The 24,204-nt window shown below is 42.2% G+C and overlaps 1 protein-coding gene across 12 annotated transcripts in view; it reads right to left on the bottom strand.

Moving 5' to 3' along the window:
• The window catches only part of gigyf1 (GRB10 interacting GYF protein 1), a 112,900-nt gene that overhangs the window by 62,049 nt on the left and 26,647 nt on the right, over positions 1-24,204 (bottom strand). For all 12 annotated transcript variants that reach the window (XR_004410756.1, XR_004410757.1, XM_033016328.1 and 9 more), the window contains exons 4-8: positions 23,835-23,950; positions 9,468-9,530; positions 8,565-8,694; positions 5,944-6,039; positions 759-870 (exon numbers count right to left, since the gene is read on the bottom strand). Coding sequence is in view for 10 of the 12 variants with exons in the window: in XM_033016328.1 (XP_032872219.1) it covers positions 759-870; positions 5,944-6,039; positions 8,565-8,694; positions 9,468-9,508 (379 nt within the window). In the remaining 2 variants the exon portion in view is untranslated. The remainder of the gene's footprint in view (positions 1-758; positions 871-5,943; positions 6,040-8,564; positions 8,695-9,467; positions 9,531-23,834; positions 23,951-24,204) is intronic.

The raw sequence follows: 24,204 nt of genomic DNA, 5'->3' as shown, positions 1-24,204 counted from the left end.
CCTTCGAGCCTGTACCGCCATTCAATATGATCATGGCTGATCATCCAACTCAGTATCCTGTACCTGCCTTCTCTCCATACCCCCTGATCCCTTTAGCCACAAGGGTCACATCTAACTCCCTCTTAAATATAGCCAATGAACTGGCCTCAACTACCTTCTGTGGCAGAGAATTCCAGAGATTCACCACTCTCTGTGTGAAAAATGTTTTTCTCGGTCCTAAAGGATTTCCCCCTTATCCTTAAACTGTGACTCCTTGTCCTGGACGTCGATAACATCGGGAACAATCTTCCTGCATCTAGCCTGTCCAACCCCTTAAAATGTTTGTAAGTTTCTATAAGATCTCCCCTCAATCTTCTAAATTCTAGCGAGTACAAGCCGAGTCTATCCAGTCTTTCTTCATATGAAAGTCCTGACATCCCAGGAATCAGTCTGGTGAACCTTCTCTGTACTCCCTCTATGGCAAGAACGTCTTTGGATTCAATTCCTCGAGGAATAACATTACCGACTTTTCCCCAATCACTTGTAAAATCTGTTAACAAGCCTTTAGCAAATTATGCGCTGGGAAACCCAACTCCTGCATCTCAGATTCTACCATCTCTCACATTTAGATATCATACTTTTTTTTTCACATCAGGTGTATGGATAAACTTATTGAATGATGGGTGTTGAGGACTATTCCTGAACTTGGGTACCAAGTTTCCTAATTTGCTTCATTCTGCAAGAGTTTATAGTTTGTAGAAACTGTTTTAGTGACTTACCTCGGCCCCTGGCACCACCTCGGCCTCTGACTACCCCTGCTGGTGGGGCTGTTCCTCCCCGCCCCATCAACCTCATCACTGCCGAGCTGTTCACAGACATTGAAAAGTTCCTCTGCACAGGATTAATAAAAAGGCTCAGTTAAAACACCATTTTATAAGTACTTCGAATGATAAGCTCTATCTTGCAGGTATCATGTTGGGACATTCTTCACTTCAATAGACAATATGTGCAGGAGTAGGCCATTTGGCCCTTCGTGCCAGCACCACCCTTCAATGTGATCATTTATTATTATTTTTTTTAAATTTGAGCGTGAGAAATTCTATGTCCTGCCAGCCTTCTTTCAAAATTTAGCAACTCAAAATGGGGGGTGCTTCTTCATTGCCAGGAAATACAGTACTTTATTAAGAGATATGTCTTTTGAAGACTTTATAAAAGTCGACTGACAGCTTATGGAGAGAACAATCTGCGCATGCGTGGTTTAAGATTTTTTTAATAAGCCGACTGACTGCCTACCCTGAGTAGCTACTCACGGCACGTGCCCGAGTGAAAGGCCTGGATAGAGTGAATGTGGAGAGGATATTTCCACTAATGGGAGAGTCTAGGACCCGAGTCCATAGTCTCAGAATAAAAGGACGTACCTTTAGAAAGGAGACGAGGAAGAATTTCTTTGACTAGAAGGTGGTGAATCTGTGGAATTAATTGACACAGGTGGTTGTGGTGGCCGTTAATGTATATTTTAACGGCAGGGGTTGACAGGTTGATTAGTAAGGGTGCCAGGGGTTATGGGGAGAAGGCAGGAGAATGGGGATGAGAGGGAAAGATAGATCAGCCATGATTGAATGGCGGAGTAGACATAATGGCCTATTTAGGCCTAATTCTGCTCCCAGAACTTATGTAACTAGCTGGTTGCAACTCTACAACAAGCTTCAAATGCAAGGGGCAAAAACTGTCCTCCTCACTGGTCTTCTAAACGGTCGGATCCTCCGCGTTCCATCTGCACGATGAAACAAGCACATTGTTGGGTGCAAATACCAAAACAAGCACAGCAACAGCTCAAAAATAGGGCTTATCACCAGATTGCAATTACAGATGTAATTACAAAAACCTGGATGCAACATAACTTCCTCAAACTCAACAGCGATAAAACAGAATTCCTCCTCATAGGCTCCAAATCCACACTCAGCAAAATCAATAACCCCACTCTCACCATCGACAGCACCACTGTCTCCCCATCTCCCCAGGCCCGCAACCTTGACGTGATCTTTGATTCCACCCTCTCCCTTGAGCCTCACATCCGCCCTGTCATTAAAACCTCCTTCTTTCACCTCTGCAACATCGCCAAAATCAGACCCTCTCTCACACCTCCCGCTGCTGAAAGACTCATCCATGCCTTCATCTCCTCCCGACTGGACTACTGCAACTCACTTCTCCTTGGCATCAGCTCCACCTACATCAACCGACACCAACTGGTCCAGAACGCAGCCGCCCGACTCATCACCCACACCAAATCCTGGCATCACATCACTCCAGTCCTCAAACAACTTCACTGGCTTCCCATCTCCCACCGGATCACCTACAAAATCCTGGTCCTCACCTACAAAGACCTCCACCATCTGGCCCCCCCATATCTCACTGACCTCCTCTCCCCCTACCAACCCTCACGGTCCCTCAGATCCACATCAGCCGGTCTCCTCTCCATCCACAAATCCAACCTCCGCAGTTTTGGGGACGGAGCCTTCTCCAGGGCAGCTCCCAGGCTCTGGAACTCCCTCCCCCAACTGATCCGCAATTCCGTGTCCCTCACCATCTTCCAGTCCCGCCTCAAGACCCATCTCTTCACCTCTGCCTATCCTTAGCCCCACGTCCCCCTCCCTTTTCGTCTGTGTTTGAATTGCCTCATATTGTGTTTTGAATTGAATTCTGTCTTTAATTTGTGTACTAGTCATGTCTCTACTATTTATTTCATTCCGCTTACATGTTTTTCCTCTACTTGCTAAATTTTTGTAAGGTGTCCTTGAGACTCTTGAAAGGCGCCCATAAATAAAATTTATTATTATTATTAGATGTGCTTCAAATACCAAGGCTGACAGTGACTCTCAGATCCATGAGAAAACAGAAAAAGCATTTCCCTGTTATGTTCATCTTAATGACTATCCTGCAAGTGAATTCTACATTTATCTAATGTCAGTGGTGTTGAATCCACATTAACTCACATGCTGATGTCCACCATAGACTAATTGCTCTGCACATTGTAACCAACTCTAAATCAGCAACTTTTAAACTCCAACAGCTGCAATGAAGAATTGGCAAAGCACGCAATTGCAGAACTGAATATTTCTGGACCTCATTTAATAAGATAACACCTCATAATCAACACAGCTCATTAAATTTGAATCTACAGTAATGGTATTAGATCCTGATTAAAGAAAGCAAACAGTATGTGACTTCCCCGTTAAAATTACAAAGGATTTAGCTTTCTGCTGAGCTAAACAGTCAATAATAATCACAGTGTGAGGGAATGATTCATAATATGGCTTGCATTTGCACTGTCAGATATCAACACACTCCTCACATCTGTAGATGACAAAGTTCCTGCCTGTATTCCAAAGAATAGCAGTGAATTTAAAACGACCAACAATCAGTAGGAGAAACTCAGCAGGTCGTGGGTTTACCCATGGTGCCCTGATCAATGTGTATACCTCACTCCACATGAATGAGGGGAATGATCAATATCACATTAGAGGCCAACACAAATTGATTAGTGTGTTGAAACAGTTTCTGCACTTATTGAGTCATACAGAATGGAAACAGGCCCTTCAGCCCAACCGACTATACTCGTCCCACCTGCCTGTGTTTGGCCCATATTCCTCTAAACCTGTCCTATCCACGTACCTGTCTAATTGTTTAAAAGTTGGGATAGTCTCAGCCTCAACTACCTCCTCTGGCAGCTTGTTCCATACACACACCACCCTTTGTGTGAAAATGTTACCCCTCAGATTCCTAGTAAATCTTTTTCCCATTCACCTTAAACCGATGTCCTCTGGTCCTCAATTCACCTACTCTGGGCAAGAGACTGTGCATCAACCTGGTGTATTCCAATCATGATTTTATATACCTCCATAAGATCACCCCTCATCCTCCTGTGCTCCAATTAATGGAGTCCTGGCCTGCTCAACCTCTCCCTGTAGCTCAGACCCTAGAATCCTGGCAACATCCTTGTAAATCTTCTCTGTACCCTTTCCAGCTTGATAACATCTTTCCTATAATGTGGTGCCCAGAACTGACACGGTACTCTAAATGTGGCCTCACCAATATCTTATATAACTGCGACATGACCTCCTAATTTCTATACTCAATACTCTTTGACTGATGATGGCCAATGTGCCAAAAGCCCTTTTGACCACCCTTTCTTTCTATCCCCTTAGAAAGTATTTAATTGACCTCAAGATTCTCTAAAAATGAAGCAGGAACTGCAGATGCTGGTTTACCTAACAAAAAGACACAAAGTGCTGGAGTGACTGACAGCATCTCTGGGGAAAAATGGAGAGGTGATGTCTTGGGTCGGGGTCCTTGAAGAAAGGGTCGGACCCAAAACGTCACCTATTCACGTTCTCCAGAGATGCTGCCTAACCTGCTGAATTACTCCAGCACGTTGCGCCTTTTTCTTCTTCTTCCATAACAGTGATATGCAAGACTTTATTATAAACGCAAGATCTTTGTTTTTCTAACTGCTATCCAGCCATTTCCTCCCAATGGCACATATGCCATTGAAAGTGAGAAACACAGCATCCAATATTGCAATTCTCCTTTCCTTAAAACCCCAGCACTTCACCCACCAAATTCCCTGCAGCTAAATAATCTGACAACACACAATCTGGATTTACAAATTATCATTTAAATAAAACAGCACTGCAGGCTCTTTGAAAAAAACCTTACTCTTCAGCATGCATCAGCAGCTGCAAGGAGAAAAATAAAATTAGAGGGGAAATTACTTGCAATCCTTAAAACATTAGTTATAATTCTGGCATTCCCTCAATTGAGAGACTTTATTTCTGCTTATATTTCATCCAGCTTGATTTATGACCATGCAGGATATTTATATCAATTATGGATTTCTCCTTTAAAAATTAGCATTCGTTTCCAGTCTTCAGGATGTCTCATTGAATTCACTATTTGTACCTTGAGGGCAAATGCACAAGTGGATTTGTACATTCCAAGGTCAGCAATGAGCGGGAATGTCTAATTAAATTTGTATTGGTATTCAAAAGGAAGCTTTGGGAAGGTTAGAATCTGTGTATTTTCAAGATTATCCCATCTCAACCCTACTGTTCACCAATTAGAGAGAAAATCTCTGATTGCACCATCTGAAAAGACTAATGAAACCTTTCAAATTTCAAATGAACATTGATTTTTCTAATTTCAAGTAACTCCTGCACTCCATCACCCCCAACACTCTCACCACCCCCCCCCCCCCCCCCCCCCTCCTCACTTCTACTTTCAGTCTGAGGAAGGGTACCAACCCGAAACGTCACCTATTCTTTTTCTCCAGGGATGCCACCTGGTCTGCTGTTACATAAGCACTTTGTGTGTACCTAATGAAACCATATTTTTAGCTTGATCTTAACATCTTACCCACAGTATGTTTCATATATTGCACCCTGCAGGCACTTTGAATTTGAGCAGAAATTCAAAAATAATTAAGACTACGCAACTCAAATCCCTCCCAAAGTGCATTGAAAGTAGCAATGAAATTTCAGATGCATTTGCCCACAGCAATCACAGCCATTTGAAGGTTAGTGCTGACAGCAGCCTGGAAATGTCTAGCCTGAGTGCACAATCTACTCAATTAAAGCAACGAATGTCCCAAACCTACGCAATGACAATAGAGAAAACAAGTTTAAGTGCATGGAGATCTAGATATTACTGCAATTAATTACCAAAGGGTCTACTTTCCCAATAAACAGGGAGTGCGGAGGGAGAAATAACTGCAAAATCTAAACAAGTCATTTCATTCTTAGTAGCTGATGTTTTCTCATCATCGCCCCAGTTTAAGTACACCAGGGGCCTTCGGAAAGTCTAGCTGGCACACAATTATATCCATCACTCAGGGGGGGAAAAAATTGTCGTCAAGCAGCTTGTCAAGTAATATCTGCAGCCTTACTGTAAACAAACATCTCCACCCACCTGCTCTTCCTCTGTAAGAGGTACAAGTGCCAAGGGCAGAAGTGGTTCATCCTGTAAAATAGCCAGGAATTCTTTATCCACCAACTCTTCAGGAACCTGGCAGTGTAAAATGAGGAAGTGGTCATTAGTACGTGCACTAGTGTAACTTCTGCTTCTGGCTTCATTTGCTTTGGAGATCCCCGTTCCACATGTTTCTCGTATTACAGATGCGACCTCGTGCCACAAGTCTTCGGGGAGGCGAAAGGAGTATGCCAAAAGGTGGCTTGTTAATTTGTTATGCTGCTGTAAGACAAATCGTGATGAAGGAAGGAGAAGCAGCAAGTGGGAAAACTAAGAACGGCAAAGTGAATTTGGCTTTACTGCAGTCAAATATTAAAATTATGGAGGCATAGAGTGATACAGCGTGGAAATAGGCACTTCAGATCAACTTGCCCACACCGGCCAACATGTCCCAGTTACACTAGTCCCACCTGCCTGCCTTTTGCACATATCCCTCCAAACCTGTCATACCCATGTACCTATCTAACTGTTTCTTAAACATTAGGATAGTCCCTGCCTCAACAACCTCCTCTGGCAGCTTGATCCATACACCCACCACCCTTTGCGTGAAAAAGTTATTCCTCAGATTCCTATTAAATCTTTTCCCCTTCACCTTAAACCTATGTCCTCTGGTCCTTGACCCACCTACTCTGGGCAAGAGACTCTGTGCATCTACCTGATCTATTCTTCTCATGATTTTATACACCTTTATAAGGTCATATGTGATAGGAGCAGAATTAAGCCATATGGCCCATCAAGCCTACTCCGCCATTCAATCATTGCTGATCTCTCCTTCTCCATCCTAACCCCATTCTCCAGCCTTCTCCCCATAACTCCTAACACCCGATAAGATCACCCCTCATCTTCCTGAGCTCCAAGGAAGAGAGTCCCAGCCTACTCAACCTCTCCCTATAGCTCAGACCCTCTAGTCCTGGCAACATCCTCGTGAATCTTCTCCGTATCCTTTCCAGCTTAACAAAGTCTTTCCTGTAACATGGTGCCCCGAACGGAACACAACACTCTAAATACTTTTATAAAACACACATTTAATAATCTTTACCCTTTCTGTCACCTTGAGGTCAGAATTGCTGCAATACCATTTCAAGGACATTTGCATTAAACAGATTACATCCTCGGATCTCCACCCTATGCATCGGATTTCCTTCTGCAATCGTGTCATCGCATTAAGGAGACTGCAAACATCACCTAAGTGTCATTTTCAACTGTAATTCACATCATTCATTTTTAGTTTTAGTATTCTTAGCCTCATGTTGGTATATTATTGTCCTGTGTGATAGATAGTGAAAAACCCGTTTGCATGCTAACCATTCAAGTACAATTAAACCGTGCACGAATCCAGCTGGCAGTGGAAAATGAGGAAGTCAACAGAGTGCACACTGTAGCGTTACAGCTACGGAGAAACTACAGATTAAATGAGTGCATGGACCACAACGGGGAAGATAAAGATCAGGACTACATTCTTAGATTATGAGAAGGTAGACAAAAATGCTGGAGAAACTCAGCGGGTGAGGCAGCATCTTCGGAGTGAAGGTGACGCTTCTCCAGAATGATGTGGGTGGGGGGGGGGGGGGCAGGAAGAAGAAAGGAAGAGGCGGAGACAGTGGGTCGTGGGAGAGCTGGGAAGGGGAGGGGAAGGAAGGAGAAAGCAGGGACTACCTGAAATTGAAGTCAATGTAAACTACCCAAGCAAAATATGAGGTGCTGCTCCTCCAATTTACGGTTGGCCTCACTCTGGCCATGGAGGAGGCCCAGGACAGAAAGATCGGTTTCAGAATGGGAGGGGGAGTTGAAGTGCTGAGCCACCGGGAGATCAGGTTGGTTATTGCGAACTGAGCGAAGGTGTTGGTCTCACCGATGTAGAGCAGCTGACACCTAGAGCAGCGGATGCAATAGATGAGGTTGGAGGAGGTGCAGGTGAACATCTGCCGCACCTGGAAAGACTGCTTGGGTCCTTGGATGGAGTCAAGGGGGGGGGAGAAGTAAAGTGACAAGTGTAGCATTTCCTGCGGTTGCAAGGGAAAGTGCCAGGAGAGGGGGTGGTTTGGGTTTGAAGGGACGAGTTGACCAGGGAGTTACGGAGGGAGCGGTCTCTGCGGAAAGCCGAAAGGGGAGGAGATGGACGATGTGGCCAGTGGCGGGATCAGAGGTGATAGTTTGACACAACACAGACACTTGTTTTGTCACTTTTTTTCCAAATATATATTGCTGAATAAAGAAATGACAAAGTTAGTGACACACTACAAATGAAACAAACTTCTGACTACAAAGATGTGGAAAAAAAGAAAGATCACTCGGAGGGTAGTGGGCATAAGGAATGAGCTGCCAGAAGAGGTCTTTGAGGCAGGTACGATAACATTTAATATACACTTGGACAGGTAAATGGATATGAAACATTTAGAGGGTTACATATGAAATGCGGGCAAATGGGACTAACTTGAATGGGGTATCTTGGTTGGCATGGACAGGTTGGACTGAAAGGCCTGTTTCAATGTTGTGTGACTAAAATTGCACATACAATACAATACCTACAATGCCTTTTATTTATCATTTGAACCTCATACCTTATTATCTTTCATATAAAGTGCTAGCATTTCTTCTCTTCCGTATCGATAATCTGCTAATTTGTATTTTGGCAATGCAGGTGAAGGAGGTGGGGACGTGACACTTCCACCACTGGACAATGCACGAAGCCTACAGCAGGAAGGAAAGAAATTCAAAAGGATATCAATGTAACAGCACTGCCTTGAAACCCAGAGCATAGAAACTATAGCGTAGATGCAAAACTCATATTCCATCCAACAAGCTTCACTTCACCTTACTAGCACACCTTCGGCTCAAAGCACAAAATGAAAAGTAATGCCTATATGAATGCTTCAGTCAGTAAGACTTATCTTAGGGCTTCTAGATTTATTCCACAGAATGATAGGGGGTGGCAATTTAACATGTAAACATTTTAAAAAAAAAGTCAAACATATTCAAAGGTTGGAGGAAATGTAGCTCCAACGTGACTAGAATACCAAGCTTTGAAACTACTTCCCAATAGTCAATTGTGGTCGGTCTTACTGATCAGCTCACACTTAGGTCATTTTTGGGCACAAGAATATGAATGCAGACTTAAAGAAGTCTGCTGTAACAGTGTGTTTATTAAATAGTTAAGAGGAAGCGAGCGTAAGCATTTTAAGCTCAGGTTAGGTTGCACAAAGTTAAACTAGATGACAATTTAAGTCAGTAAGACACTCCATTTACATGGGGAAGTGTAGAATATTCAGTAGTATTCTATTACTTAAGTATTATTCAATTAAATTCATTAATCTTCACCAAATGAAGCCAAAATCCATTATAACTAATTACACAATAGACCCAAAGCAAAACATGCCTGACACAACAAATGTTTACATATTCTGAATTAGCCTTTAGCCCTATTCGCACTCTTAATTGTATTACTGAAAATATCACCCCCTTACCATTCTGGTCCAAAGTTGAGTGTCTGAGTCTCTGCTGCCATCTCCTTGTCTTTGACAACAGCTCTGGAAGATTAAAAACAAAAAATATATTTTGATTAAGAAATTAGGCAAACTTTATTTATGATTTCATTATGAAATGATAGTGCATTTCCTACTTTTAGCAGGATACCGGTATGGCTTAAATACCCAGTTTGAAAACTACAGCTACTCCCCGATTTACGATGCTTGGACTTGCGATATTTCGACTTTACGGTCGGCAGACGCTCAGAAATGGCAGCGAGCCGCACGTCACTTCCGGTCATGTGATCGCAATGTATTACGTGCAATTTCGGCTTGCTATATTTTCGGTTTACGATGTAGCGTTGTTACAAAACCTACCATCAGCGGCGCTCCAGATCTGCCACTGCCTGTGCGTGCGATTCCGGAGGCTGAGGGGGGCGCGGGATTAAAATGCAGGTTTGTATTGGTTGTCGGAGAGGTATTTGCTCGGACTACAAGTTGATGGGGGGGAAAAATTGTTCTGCGCTTCCGTTCCCGTTTTTTTTTTTTTAAGTTGCTGGTCAACTGCATCGCTGGATTGAAGTTAAACTCGATGTCTAACGCCTTCAACATCACGGTTTAAAATCAACATCAAGGACTTCCACATCAGGATAAAGCAAAAGTTATATTGTTTATTTAATATTTTACCTTGCTTTATGGTGTGGTTTCATTTTACATTTATATTTCATTTATGATGAATATGAATTTTTCGTCGGGTATTTACCATTTGCTTTAACGTTACAATAACATTAAAGTTCTGATCTTGAGAATATCACATTTTTGAAATTTCAAGGCAGTCTTTCCGTCACAACAGTCAATTTTGTAATTATCTACAATTAGGCAACTAAATAATGATATGCTTCAATTTCAGGTCATCCAAGTAAGGTGTTTCATATTTGTTTCAGAATGCTTCAATCTAGAATAACTGAAAATTTCATTCAGTTCTCTTATTTTTTAAGAAAGTTATGGGCTTTTATGTCAATTGACTGTCCTCAATCACAGCTTTTGTGTTAAGTTAACGGAAAAGCAATAGGGAACAAGATGCTAATTTCCGAGTATGAAAATGACCACAACTTTTTTAACACTGAAGATGTGAAAGTGAATTAGGTATCAAAGTTATTTTTATGCTTTATCTGATGGGATAAATTACAAGCTTGATTTTTAAAATCTCAAAATTTTGTGACATTCCTATACGATGGGTTTATCGGAACGTGACCTCATCGTAGGTCAAGGAGCAGCTGTACTCTAAAAAGCAGCATCTACAAAATTCTCAAGTGTCCCCCAGGACAACATCATTTTGGATTATACCTGTGGTAAAATGCCACAGATGGCACTTTGGTGAGTTGTGAATTAAAACATTCGCTAACACCACATTCATGGAAAGACAAAATGCTGAAGTAATTCAACGTAGTCACTGATTCACTGACAGCATCACTGAAGAACATGGGTGGGTGACGTTTCTGGTCGGGACCCTTCTTGGTAAGCCAGCATCCGTAGTTCTTTGTATCTAGCAGCGTTAACGTGTTGGCTCTAAGCAGCCTCCTCGTCAGAGGTAGAAATTGTGGGGTTGAAAACCACTTAATTTACGTTCTAGATTCCATACAAAACAAATCTCAACCTGAAATAATTGCCTTCTGAAAAGGGATGACGATGGACTGGGAACATTGTTAAACAAAATCTCAAGGAATACAACAAGAATACACAAAGGTGTCAACAGCTCCATTGTGAAACACCCCACAAAGGTCACCAACAGTGTGAATCATTTCTTTTTTTTTTTTAAACATTGTGATTGCTAGTAACAATCGATTTTGCTATCGAGATTCTTGTACTATCTTTATGCACCAGGTGACTGCAATAATCATACAAAATTAAGCAGAAATACTTGGATAATGCCATAGAAGGCCGTGGAGGCCAATGGATATTTTTAAGGCAGAGATAGATATTTCTTGACAAAATATTAGCTTTTCTTTCAAGAGGATTCTTGACCTGCGCGAGATAACCACTGATGAGGTGGTTGCGCAGTAATCAACCAGAACCAGATTAGTACAGGTGTCAGAGGTTATGGGGAGAAGGCAGGAGAATGGAATTAGGAGGGAGAGATAGATCAGCCATGATTGAATGGCGGAGTAGGCTTGTTGGGGCGAATGGTCTAATTCTGCTCTCATCACTTATGAACTTATGCTTATCGAAGGAGGGTGGGAAACTTTGGCTCCTATTCATCATATGGGTTTCCAACATAGCCTGCACGAGGGCATATGATGGCAAAGTATTTTAACATCGACTATGTTTAATTACCAGAGCTATCTACCTTGAAATGCTCTCTGAAACCATACTCTGCAATGCAATCAGCTTGTACATATTGGGTTTACTGGCATGAAAAAACCCATACACCAGATCAGTAAACAGACATACCAGTCACCATGGTATGAAAACACAGCAGTTATTTTTCCCCACGCCAAATTCTCAAAACAGGGACCTGACAGCGACCACTAATCTGCTTTAATTGTACTGATTCAGGAACAACACTTGACAAAGTACCAAAGGGAACATATCTTCTTTCCGAACAGGAATCTCTATTATACTTAGGATAAACCATGGCACAATTTAACATTTGATTTGCATACTGACACATTTATGACTACATGGTACTTTCACTGCCACACGAGCCTGCGGGTTGGTGTCAGGAGTGCAGCTTGCTCTGCAATCATATGAAGGAAGAGCTTCAAGCAAGGCAGATGTACAAGTTGACTAATTGATGACATAATTGGAAAATACATGCAGCTCTGCAGCTGAACCGACTGTCGCGTTACTAACGTGAGACATAGTTTTCAAGCTACAATGTAGGTGGCCAACTTCCTACACTTCGCTGATGATATTTGCCAATGTCTGCATCACCTCCAGGTTTGGGAATTCTAATGCCAGTGACATTTTTTTAACCCTCATATCATCTTAACTCATGTCTATCTTGCAACTTGACTATTCAATATTACACCAATTCCATGGCTCACTTTCCTGTGCTGCAACATGTTCCACAGTCAAACTGCGTAATGAAAACTACGCTACTAGTTCAGACTCGAACCACCAATTGGCGACTTGAACTAAACAGAGGCAGAATCTACCCTGTGGAATCAGAGCCATGCAAGTCTTGCTGTATGTTTACTAACGTGACATGATTAGAAGCTTAATTAAAACGTTCAGTTCTAATGCAAGTCTTGAATGCTCATGAACTTCTTGCTTTAATTGCAAACAAGTTCATTTCTTTTTAACCAAATTATTTCAGCAAATCTGTCAGAACTAATAATGAATGACTTTAGAAACACAATGCTGAAACAAGCCCTTGGGCCCACAAACTCAGTACAGACAGCACCGGTGGTCAGGATCGAACCTGGCTCTCAGACGCTGCAAGGCATCAACTCCACCGCTGCACCATATTAATGCATCAACTAATTTACATGGAGCTTCAGCAACCATCTGGTGGCCCGCTGCTTAAAATTAATACATAAAAAACAGAAATCTGAACTATTTAAGTACAACCACACACAACTTCTCAGGGAAGACAATTTGTATTGATGTACCAGAAACCCTGTGAGAGCCAAAATGTAGCACAGTGAAATATCAAGTACAACCACTTCAAATGTATGTCACTTTAAAACCAGCCTATTTAGTTTGCCCATGTATTATTGATGTAGCCAAACACAACTTATTTACATAAATTTGAGAGAAACAACAATTATATTATTTTTTCAGTTTTGTTTTTAGTTTAGAGATAGTGAGAAAACAGGCCCTTTGGCCCACTGAGTCCGTGAGAGATCGGAGAAACCCCACTTGGAGATCTCGGAGAAACCCCACTCAGGTCACGGGGAGAACATATAAATTCCGTAGACAGTAGCCATAGTCAGGATCTAACCCAGGTCTCTAATGCTGTAAGGCAGCAACTCTACCGCTATGCCTCCATGCTGCCCAAATGATTAGTCACTAGATATGTGCATTGTGGATAGTGATGGATTTTGATGAGAATGTCAAGCAGGAACGCCAATCAGGTAAATGTCCTGCCCTCCATAACATACCCTGAGATTTTAAATTTAAACAAGCTACAATGGAGACCTCCATTTACCAGTGATATTTAGTAATGGAACTTCTCAGATCAAGTTCGAGGCCTCAATTCTGGGCACTACACTTGAAGTCAACAATTAAATTACTCAACAAATGCAGCATCAGCAACTGGGGCACAAGTAATACCTCTACGAATAAGCTGAGGAATTGCTGCAATGTCTTGTGGTCAAATAAAATCAGTCAGAAGCTCGTATGCGAAGAACGACTACGCTGGCTGTCAAAAGCAGTAGATCTCGGAAACCAGGAACAGTCAAAACCCGAGGATGAAACTGAAGTACAAATGAGGTGCACTAATGTTTTCCCTGCAGAATATCAGTTGCAGCCACAAAAGGTACTTCTACTTCACCAGGTTACTCTAATGGGACTCATAGACCAAATTTAAATCCCGAGGGAACTGTATTTATATTGCATCTTTCACACCCTGTGCTAATGTGCAGTGAATTAATCCTGAACAGCAAGTCAGTGCTCTGTAGGAAAATGCAACAACAAATTTGTTTGGGGCAACAGTGGCGGTAAACAATCACAAGACTCTTGGTGATGTTTTACAACAGGTATTGGTCCTGATGCTGGAATCATTTGCTTCTCCAATTTCTGACATGGGAATTTTTAATCACATTAACAAAAGGAACCCTGAGCCTTCAGCGACATTGCTGTTTTAAACATTAGTTTGTTTCAGTTGTTACAAGTATCATAATGGTATTGAGCTCTTGCATCAACGCATATTAAAATAAATTTGAATTCAACAGTAGCAATTTTCTACCTGCAGCCAGGAGGAGGCAATTATAGCAGACTTGCTCGTTACAACAGCCTGGGGGTGTGGAATTAGCTTGATTCTGTTGCTATGAAAAAATTGCTAGCACTTATTTGCTCTATTTCTGCATTCTTTATTAACTACCATTCAGTGCCATCATTCTCCACATCACTTGTGTAACAACAGCCAAATTCGAGTAGATGAATGCATCCCACTAATGCTAATTTGACAATAGACAATAGGTGCAGGAGTAGGCCATTCGGTCCTTCGAGCCAGCACCGCCATTCAATGTGATCAGTCCCAGAGATAGCACTTCAAAGGAGACGAGCCGGAAACACAGGAGAAGGCCGAAGCTGCAACTGTGAGCGAGAGAGAAAAAAAAAAAAAACAGACTGCTGGAGGAACTCAGCGGGCCAGGCAGCATCTCTGGAGAACATGAATAGGTGACGTTGTGGGTCAATAGACAATAGGGGCGAGTTGGCACAATAGGTGCAGGGGTAGGCCATTCGGTCCTTCGAGCCAGCACTGCCATTCAATGTGATCATGGCTGATCATCCCATCAGTACCCCGTTCCTGCCTTCTCCCCATATCCCCTGACTCCGCTATTTTTAAGAGCCCTATCTAGCTCTCTCTTGAAAGCATCCTGAGAACCTGCCTCCACCGCCCTCTCAGGCAGAGATTTCCACAGCCTCACCACTCTCTGTGAAAAGTGTTTCCTCGTCTCCGTTCTAAATGGCTTACTCCTTATTCCTAAACTGTGGCCCCTGGTTCTGGACTCCCCCAACAGGGACAACAGGTAAGTGAATTAGACAGAGAATTATGCAATACGCATCAAAATCTGCAGCCACAAAGTGATTTATCTTTAGTCATTTATTTTCGATTAATTACAAATGGTTACTTCATTTCGACGATTAGCAGATTTGCACATGACGATGAGTAAGAAATTTGCAGATGCCACTAAAGTGGGTGGTGTTGTAGGTAGTGGACAAATATTCAGCAGGATCTCAATTGGTTGGGCTGAGGAATGGTTGATGGAACTTAATATAAAGAAATTAGGTGTTGCATTTTGGGAAGACTAACATAGGCAGGACCTGAGTGTTGTGGAGCAGAGCAAATTAGGAGTGCAGGTGCATAGCTCCTTAAAAGTGGTGTCACAGGTAGATCGGGTAGTTAAGAAGGCTTTCAGTACCTTGGCCTTCATCTGTCAGAATATTGAGCATAGAAGTTGGGAGATCATGTTGCTGTTATATAAGACGTTGGTGAGGCCACATTTAAAGTAATGTGTTCCGTTTTGGTCACCATGTTATAGGAAAGATGTTGCCAAGCTTGAAAGGGTTCAGAGAAGATTTAGGAGGATGTTGCCAGGACCCAAGGGACCGAGCTATAGGATGAGCAAGCAAGGGCTTTATTCCTTGTAGCGCAGGAGGATGAGGGGTGATATAATACATGTTTAAGGTGAGGAGGGAAAGATTTAAAGGAAACCTGAGAGATAACCTTTTATTTTACAAAAAGGGTGATGGGTGTATGGAACGAGCTGCTGGAGGAGGTAGCTGAGGCAGGTACTATAGCAAAGTTTAAGAAACATTTAGACAGGTACATGGATAGAGTAGGTTTAGAGAGATATTGGCCAAAAGCAGGCAGGTGGGGCTAGTTTAGATGGGGCATGTTGGTCGACGTGGGCAAGTTGGGTTGAAGGGCCGTTTCCACATCGTATGACTCTATGACTCTTATAAACAGTCTTTAAGCATTTGCACATTTGGGGCAAAGGAATTCAATCCTTCCAGTAATTTTCCAAATGGTCACCTCATGAATTTACCTAGGCTGAATGCAGTATGTTGGAATCTGGAGGTGTTGAGCAAAACGTGGTGGGCCAAAAATCTGTTTCGGTGCTCTACAACTCCAAGACATGTCTACTGTGACCCCGGTCAACCTTCACACAACAGGATAATAGCTGCAATCAATAGTTAGTATCTAGATTCTAATCCAACCACTGCTGCACTCAGAGCTACATCTCAGTTGAGATCAGTGCACTCTGTACAGTCTGCAGACCTAATTAGAATCCCACTGCATCAGTCTAATTTAATACTTCCTCTTTGGAAGTATTTCTAAACAAACCGCCTGCGGTATTTGGGATTGCAAATGAAGCATTTCATAATTTCCTGCTTTCTTGATGGGGAGACTTAAAGCGACCCTCATAAGCTGGTTCCCTGTAGAACTGCTAGGCGGCAATGGGATAACTGCAAAAAGCACCTTCTTGGAAGATTTGACAAGTTCTACAGGGAATCAGCCACCGAGGCTATATCAGCCACCGAGGGGGGGAGGGGGGAAAACACAACAAGGGTGAGGGTTGGAGTAAGACGGGAGCAGGGGAGTGGACGGAGATTTAGGCGAGGTACTGCAGGGGTGATGTGGGTTCGGGGAAGGGGGCATGAGGAGTAGTGTATAGATGGGAACTAGGGGTAGCCTGGTTTAAAGAGGAGGAACGGCAAGACTTGGTGGAATCAGTACCAAGTATATTTCAACTGCTCCACGAGTGTTATAAATCACATTTATAAACTTATAAATGTGAACTGAAGTTTTTTTATGAAACAGTTTACTGTTAGCAAATGTATTTCTACAGTGGAATGGGGAAGAGATGAATTTTAATCAATACGCTATCACGAGTGAATTCTGAACGGAGAAACTTGTGCAAATTCTCAACTATCCCTCCCAGAAGAAGCGGACCCTTTTCCATTTAAATACCAACCATAAATGCACCCGCAAACACAGCTTTCTAACTGCACCTTGTGCTGTGTCATTATGACTGTTAAAAACTGTACAAGTGTCAGTAACCCAGCAGAGGGGCGGTCCACATTACTACCAGCAGTTAAAACAAGGAAAAACATAGAGCGGTGGTCAGGATCAACAACCTATTTAACTTGGACAGTGACTAGAGGACACAGGTACAAACATCACAAGGTTAGAGATAAAAAAATACTCTTTGGCATGCAGTGAAGCTGACTTGATTTGAAGGTCAATTGAAAATGGGAAAAGCTGTCAAATAATCATTGAGAATTAATTTCCTCCCTTGATTTTCACCCTCCACCTACACAAACATGGAAGGCAAGAAAGTAAATTGCATTATCTAAATTGTTGTTGGGGAGGAACACCAATGGAGTTTGTGTTTATTTTGAAAGAACAAATATGCTTTGCTCCTGAAGCACATGAAAACATTTAAATACTTTATCGCACTCAGAGATGTTATTCCCTTGATGGATGATCAATGTCATTCTAATTCACCTATAGTGTACTGGCACTCCCTGCATCATCCTTCAGACTGTACGTTACAGGATCTTCAAGTACCGTATTTGCCGGCAATGAAGACGCACCCCCAGTAGCTACAGCCAACCACAACCTCCACCGGTTGCGCCTGTGCCGAAGGATACCGTGGCTGGCTGGCGGCAGAAGGCGCTGAGGTGGCGGCCGGTTCCGTTGTCCAGTCGCGGCGGCCGCTCGCAGCCACCTGAGCGAGTTGCTGGCATGATCCCCGACCCCCTCCTTCTCAACGCTCCTGCCCTCTCCGCAACTTTACCCCTGGTGGCCCAGCCAAGTTTGTTATTTTGTGCTGACCCGGGCCAGGCACCCCACGCGCTGTCCTTTTAAATCAGCTGCCAGCAATGAGGGATAGACTTGGTTATCCCTCAGTACAGCAACATCATTCTTGATGTTGCTATACTGAGGGAGAGCCAAGTCCTATCTTTCTTGGCTAACAATCTAACATTCGGCCTCTAAGACGCAGGTACATTTTCGGGCCTTATTTTAAGGTAAAAAATAGCGTTGTCATTGCCTGGAAATACGGTACTTACTATTGCTACTTCTCGACAGAGGTTATTTGTACCAGCTCCCACATCGGCACTGATCTAATAGATTTGCAATGCACCCTCACCCCATCCGCCTTAACCACCCCCACCCTTGTTTTTACTTTGAAGAGTGAGAGTACAGAATGTTTAATTGTCCTAAATACTGGCAACAGAACAATGACATTCTTTCTTGCTGCAGCTTAAACGGGCCATAAATGCAATGAGATAAATATATAATCATAATACAATAAATCAATTAACACAAATACTTGGTAACCATAATAGTTCAATCAAAGACAGTCTACAGAAGATTATAGTTGCTGAGGTTGGTGTATTGTGTTTAAGAGCCTGATGGTTGCTGGGAAGAAGCTGCCCAGAAACCTGCTTCTTCCTCTGACCTGGAGCTTACTCAACATCAAATGTTATCTATGGACCTCTAATGAGCCGTTGTGACAACCTAAATCTCTTTCAGTCAACCCATTTCACCCATATACAATACAGAGCAGTCACTTTTTTCTTTCAACTGGACAGTCGCAGAAAAACTGAGGGTACTAGTGAAAATAAACACGTTCAAGCAAACTGGATAAACCCAATCTATATCAAAATTAGGTTTGTGTACTATATTGCAGTTCAAGTCAACCAAAGGGATACTTCCTTGCAAATATCAAGTAATATCAGATTTTGAACAGGTTTAGGAAGGTTTTGACATAAAATACTGGAGTAACTCAGCTGGTCAGGCAACATCTCTGGTGAAGAGGAATAGGTGACGTTTCGGGTCAAAACCCTTCTTTGAGTCACCTATTCCTTTTCACCAGAGATGATGCGTGATACTCCAGCACTTTGATGTAAACCTGCAGTTCCTTGATACATATTATGAAAGCTTACTTCTGCCTATTATTTGGATCTGGACTTGATTTTTAGAAATAAAGAAAAAAGGATTTGGGGAGGAACAGGTGGTGAAGATTAAGGAACAGAAATGTTGTAGACCTTAAAGCTTTCTCTTCCATTCACTCACACCATGGCGGGTAGGTACCACAACACCATTTGCGCCCAACATTCTAATTAATGACCTTCCACTTTTATTAAGTTCAACATTGAAGGTTCCAATTAACCCTCAGCACAAAATATTTCAGGGAGACGGCTCCAGGCTTGAAATATTAATGCAAATATTTTTTTGTCGAAGCAATAAAGTATTTGAAACCGGCATTCAATTATTTTATATACATGTAAAATTCCAGTCTGTGTTACAGCCCAAGGCTGTGATATCCCTCTAGAGCTCCCCAAGTCTAAAATATGTTGCAGGTGGGTTGAGAATACAACTCTGTACATACAAACCATACCACCAGGGGGCATCATACGATGGCTGCTTCGCCAATGGTCTGTCTCGTCTTTTTCCTTCTTTGTGTTTTTAGTTTGTTGTAAAATGTATGTTTTAGTTTATCTTTAGTTTTGTATTATTTGGGGGATGGTGGGGGAAACTTTAATCTCTTTCCTCACACCATGGCAGGTAGTTTCCTCAACTTTGTCCGTGCCATATCTCCGTCTGCACTGCGACCTAACATCGTGGAGATGGCGGCCTCTTGCTGGGACTTTGGAGTTGCAACGTGGGAGCCTGCAGACTTACCATCATGGAGCTTGCGATCCCTTGCAAGGGATCGACCTCGGAGCTCCAATCGTGGGAGCCTGCAGACTTTAATATTGTGGAACTTGTGGTCCCTGGTGAGGGACCGGCTTCGGGAGCTCCAAACTGCAGGAGCTTCGACCGCCATGATCACGGGAGCTCCGATCGCCCCGATCACGGGAGCTCCGATCGCCCCGATCACGGGAGCTCCGATCGCCCCGATCACGGGAGCTTCGATCGCCCCGATCACGGGAGCTCCGATCGCCCCGATCACGGGAGCTCCGATCGCCCCGATCACGGGAGCTCCGATCGCCCCGATCACGGGAGCTCCGATCGCCCCGACTGAGGATGGTTCGGCTCCCCCGACCGCGGGAGGAAAGGAGGAAAGAAGATAAGACTTTATTGCCTTCCACCACAGTGGGGAATGGGGAGGAGCCGCTGTGGTGGATGTTTATATCAAATGTTTACGTAGTCGTGTTTCTTGTTGCTTTTTTGGTATGACTTGTATGGCAAATCAAATTTATCGTATGTTGCAAAACACACTTAGCTAACAAATTTATGATTACGATTGTGTTTTTTTCCTTGCTCATTCCAGACAAGATTTGGTTTGACATATCTTGGTTTGACTATTTCTGTATCCATAGAAAAACTCAAGGTTGGAGTGAGGAAATTTGGGTAGGTTTTTTTTTTAAGTGAATGGAATATTTCTTTGATACAGCAATAGTCAAACTAAGATACCCATCAATGTTTACAATACTGCAATAGGATCACCAGATTTTCATCTGCATCCATTATAAATAAATGTTAGATAGGTTTCTAGTTTCTTCAATGGTAGAAATGGGGAATATTGCAAAAATCCCACTGAGAAGTGGTACAACCTAACATTTTTTTTTAAAGGAATAAGAGACTTCATAGGTATTCTAAATCGGCTTTTGATTCAAGTCTTCAGGAGACTACAATTGGCAATGTTATTGCCTCAGTGCACAGATGTTCCAGCTCCTTAGTTAACTAGGCATAAAATAAAATAAACTTGCTGCAATGATATTTACTCTCATTGTAATGCCAAAATATAAACAACATCACCTTCAATAAAAATCCCAACTGCACACCCTTAGACATCATCTCTCCCAAAGTCTGGGTCCAGAGCCGTATACTCTTCTGCAAACTCAGCACACGGAACTGACAATTCTGCCGGTCATGATACAATAACGTTCCTCCAAAAAGAAAACTGCCTGTCCCACATGAATCAGGTCTACTTGCAACATTGAATGCAGCTGCTTCTAAACTACTCTCCGAAGAGGCTCCGTTCAGTGAGCATTTGGGGATGAATAATAGGTATGGGATGAATAATAAGTGGGGCAGCACGGTGGCGCTGCTTTACAGCGCTGTCTGTATGGAGTTTGTACGTTCTCCCCATGGGCTTTCTTCTAGATCTTCGGTTTCCTCCCACACTCCAAAGACATGAAGGTTTGTAGGTTAATTGGCTTGGTATAATTGTAAATTGTCCCAGTGAGTGTCGGATATTGTTAGTATACAGGGATAAGTAATAAGTAAAAGGTGCAAATGCCACGGGCATCACCAGAACATGGGAAAATTCTGAACCTATCCAACAAATCTAGCAGGAATGCTTTCTTTATAACTAATTTGCAGCAGGAAGACCTCTGGAGATTTGTTTTAAAAGATCCCTCGATTTCAAACACAAATTAGGCATGTGAAACAGAGTGTGTTCCCCAGAGGAACTTTAACACTCAACTGAACAATGATTTTTGAACAACATTTTAACCTCATGTTTCCTCAATATCAGTATTTACACCTCATGTTTCCGCAATATGGATTTCACACTGTTTTAGTTGGGAATAGAAGGAAAATTGTGACCTATATACACCACAAATATTTAAAATACCAGTCCACATGGAACAAAGAACCTCGTGTCACAAAAATGATTTGTTTTAGTGCATTTTAAGCCAACTTTAAAAAATACATTTCGTATCAAAATTCTCTTTGGAAGAACTAAACATTTTTCAAATACATTTCTCCGAAATGAGTATTTGGATAAATGCTCCCAAAATGCAGCAAAATGATCAACAAGAGGCCGACTTTCAGACATTTTGATCGATCGAGTGTAGCCCAGGAATGTTGTTCCCTTTGCAGTAGCAACATGGAATATTTCATGCCAACCCAAAAAGCTTCTGGCTTCAAGATGAAGTCAAGAAAGCATTCCTTCAGTGCTGCAGAGCCGCTGCATTGGTTAGGTGGTCACAATTGAGAATTAAATTGAAATGTTGACCACTCTGTGAGTAAAGTGTTACCAATTGTGCCAAGATTTCGTTCAGCATTTGTCTGGAACAGCAACATTTCCAGCACTGGCTTTGACAGTTGATTAACTTCTGACTCTGTCCAGAGTAGCAAGTCTGACAAACACAATCATATCTTTCTCTCCAGAGGGAGTGCAGCAAAGGTTCACCAAATCGGCAGGTTTGTTTTACAATAGATTAGTCCCATGACAGATATCATTGAAATGCACAAAATTCTAAGCAGCTCTACTGAATACATGCGGAGCTGATGTTTCCCCATAGCTGGGCATCCAGAATCAAGCCGGGTCTTAGAGCAAGCAGTTGGCCCATTCAGGAAAAAACAGAAGTGGAAACCTCTTCACCCAGAGAGTAGTGAACCTTTGAATTTACTATTCAACAAGGTTGTGGAGACTTGATCACCAGCATTCACCGTTGTTTGTCAACAATAATAATTACTTGGATGACAATGTTAACATGGTTAGTAACTTTACAGATGACACCAGAATTTGTGGTGTAGTGGGCAGTGAAAGAAAGATTGCAAGAGGTTCTGGATGAACTGGGGAAGTGGGCCAAGGGTGGCAGATGTTAGTTCAACTCAATGTGTTGCATTTTGATAAGCTAAACTATGGTAGGACTTACACAGTAAATGGCAGGGCCCTGGAGAGTATTGTAGAACAGATGGGTTTGGAGTACATGCACATAATTAATTCCCTGTATGTGTGACACAGGTAGACAGAGTGGTAAAGGTGGTATTTGGCAACTTCCCTTCATTGGTCTGAGCATTGAATACAGTAATTGGGGCATCATGCTGCAACTGTTGTTTAGTTTTATTAGTGTCAGTAGCACTGAGCAGACACGTGCCGTCGGGTTAGGCAAGGTAGGCAGTGCCTACCCGACTAAAACGAAGTGGCCATCAACCCAAAACATAACTCCATTACAAAACATAGTCTGAGGTGCTGAGTATTTCCATTTTAGATTTGCTGAATATTTACATTTGAAAGTCAGGTGCTTTTAACTTATTCAGATGAAATCACCCCTTTTTAGACAAAGCAGTAAATCCAAGGCCAATGTTTCAGCGCAGAAAGTTATCTGGTCAACACATAGCAAGTTCTGGATGAAACATAGTAAACTTCAGTAAACAAGTTAAATTCACCAAACAATGATGATGACACAGGAAATCAGTTACTGGGGAATTCTGAAACCAGATACGCATTAAGGATATGACAAGTAAAGTAAAAGTGTAGTACATTATGAAATGTGATATTATAAGATACAACTTAAAGCATGACAAGACCCATAGAAGATAATTAGTGCTATCTAGTAGGATGTTAATCACCAATATGTATATTTTTATGGTCCCCATTCTAGATTAAGTAACCAACTTTAAGTTCCACATTTATGTTGAGTTTTAAACACATTTCTACATCAGAGGTCCAGGTTTTTGGTTTAAGTTCAGTAACTTAAGCACTATGTTACTGTGCCCCATATTTAGATGCTACTGTAAACATACAAAACATACATTCTACTTCAAACTTACACATCAACGTTAACTACAAAAAGCTCAACAAGTATTTGCAGAAGAATAGAAAGAGGTTAGGGAAATAAGTAAAATGATCACTTATGAAATGGCTTTCTGTGTGAATGAGCTGGACAAGGCTGGTACATCTATACAAAGTCCATAACACAAAGTAATGGTAAGGTGCCACGTACCTTGACCCAAGGTCAGGCCCCCAACCTACAACCTCTGTTGGAGACTCCCAAGGTGTGCTGTTCTGAGTAGTCAACAACAGATGAATTGGTCTAATGATTATCACTTGAATGGTTCACTGAAAAAAAAATGGACAAAGTTCTCAATTAGAAACATGACCTTGCATCACTGAACATTTATTTTTGGACCGAACACTTACAGATAAAAATCAATGGGAACCACCACCTACATCAAGCAAAACGCTCCAAGGACAGAACCGTAGGCATCAATATCTGTAAATGTCAACACTCAAACGAACGATGGGTTGTACAGTATCACTGGAGAATCCATTGGAGAGGAAGTGGGAAATCAATTTTGTCAGAAGAATATGAC

The sequence above is a fragment of the Amblyraja radiata genome, unplaced genomic scaffold, assembly GCF_010909765.2.
Source record: "Amblyraja radiata isolate CabotCenter1 unplaced genomic scaffold, sAmbRad1.1.pri S43, whole genome shotgun sequence".
Classification (NCBI taxonomy): Eukaryota; Metazoa; Chordata; class Chondrichthyes; order Rajiformes; family Rajidae; genus Amblyraja; species Amblyraja radiata.
The sequence above is the reverse complement of the archived record's forward strand: the minus strand, read 5'-3'. Positions and strand labels throughout refer to the sequence as shown.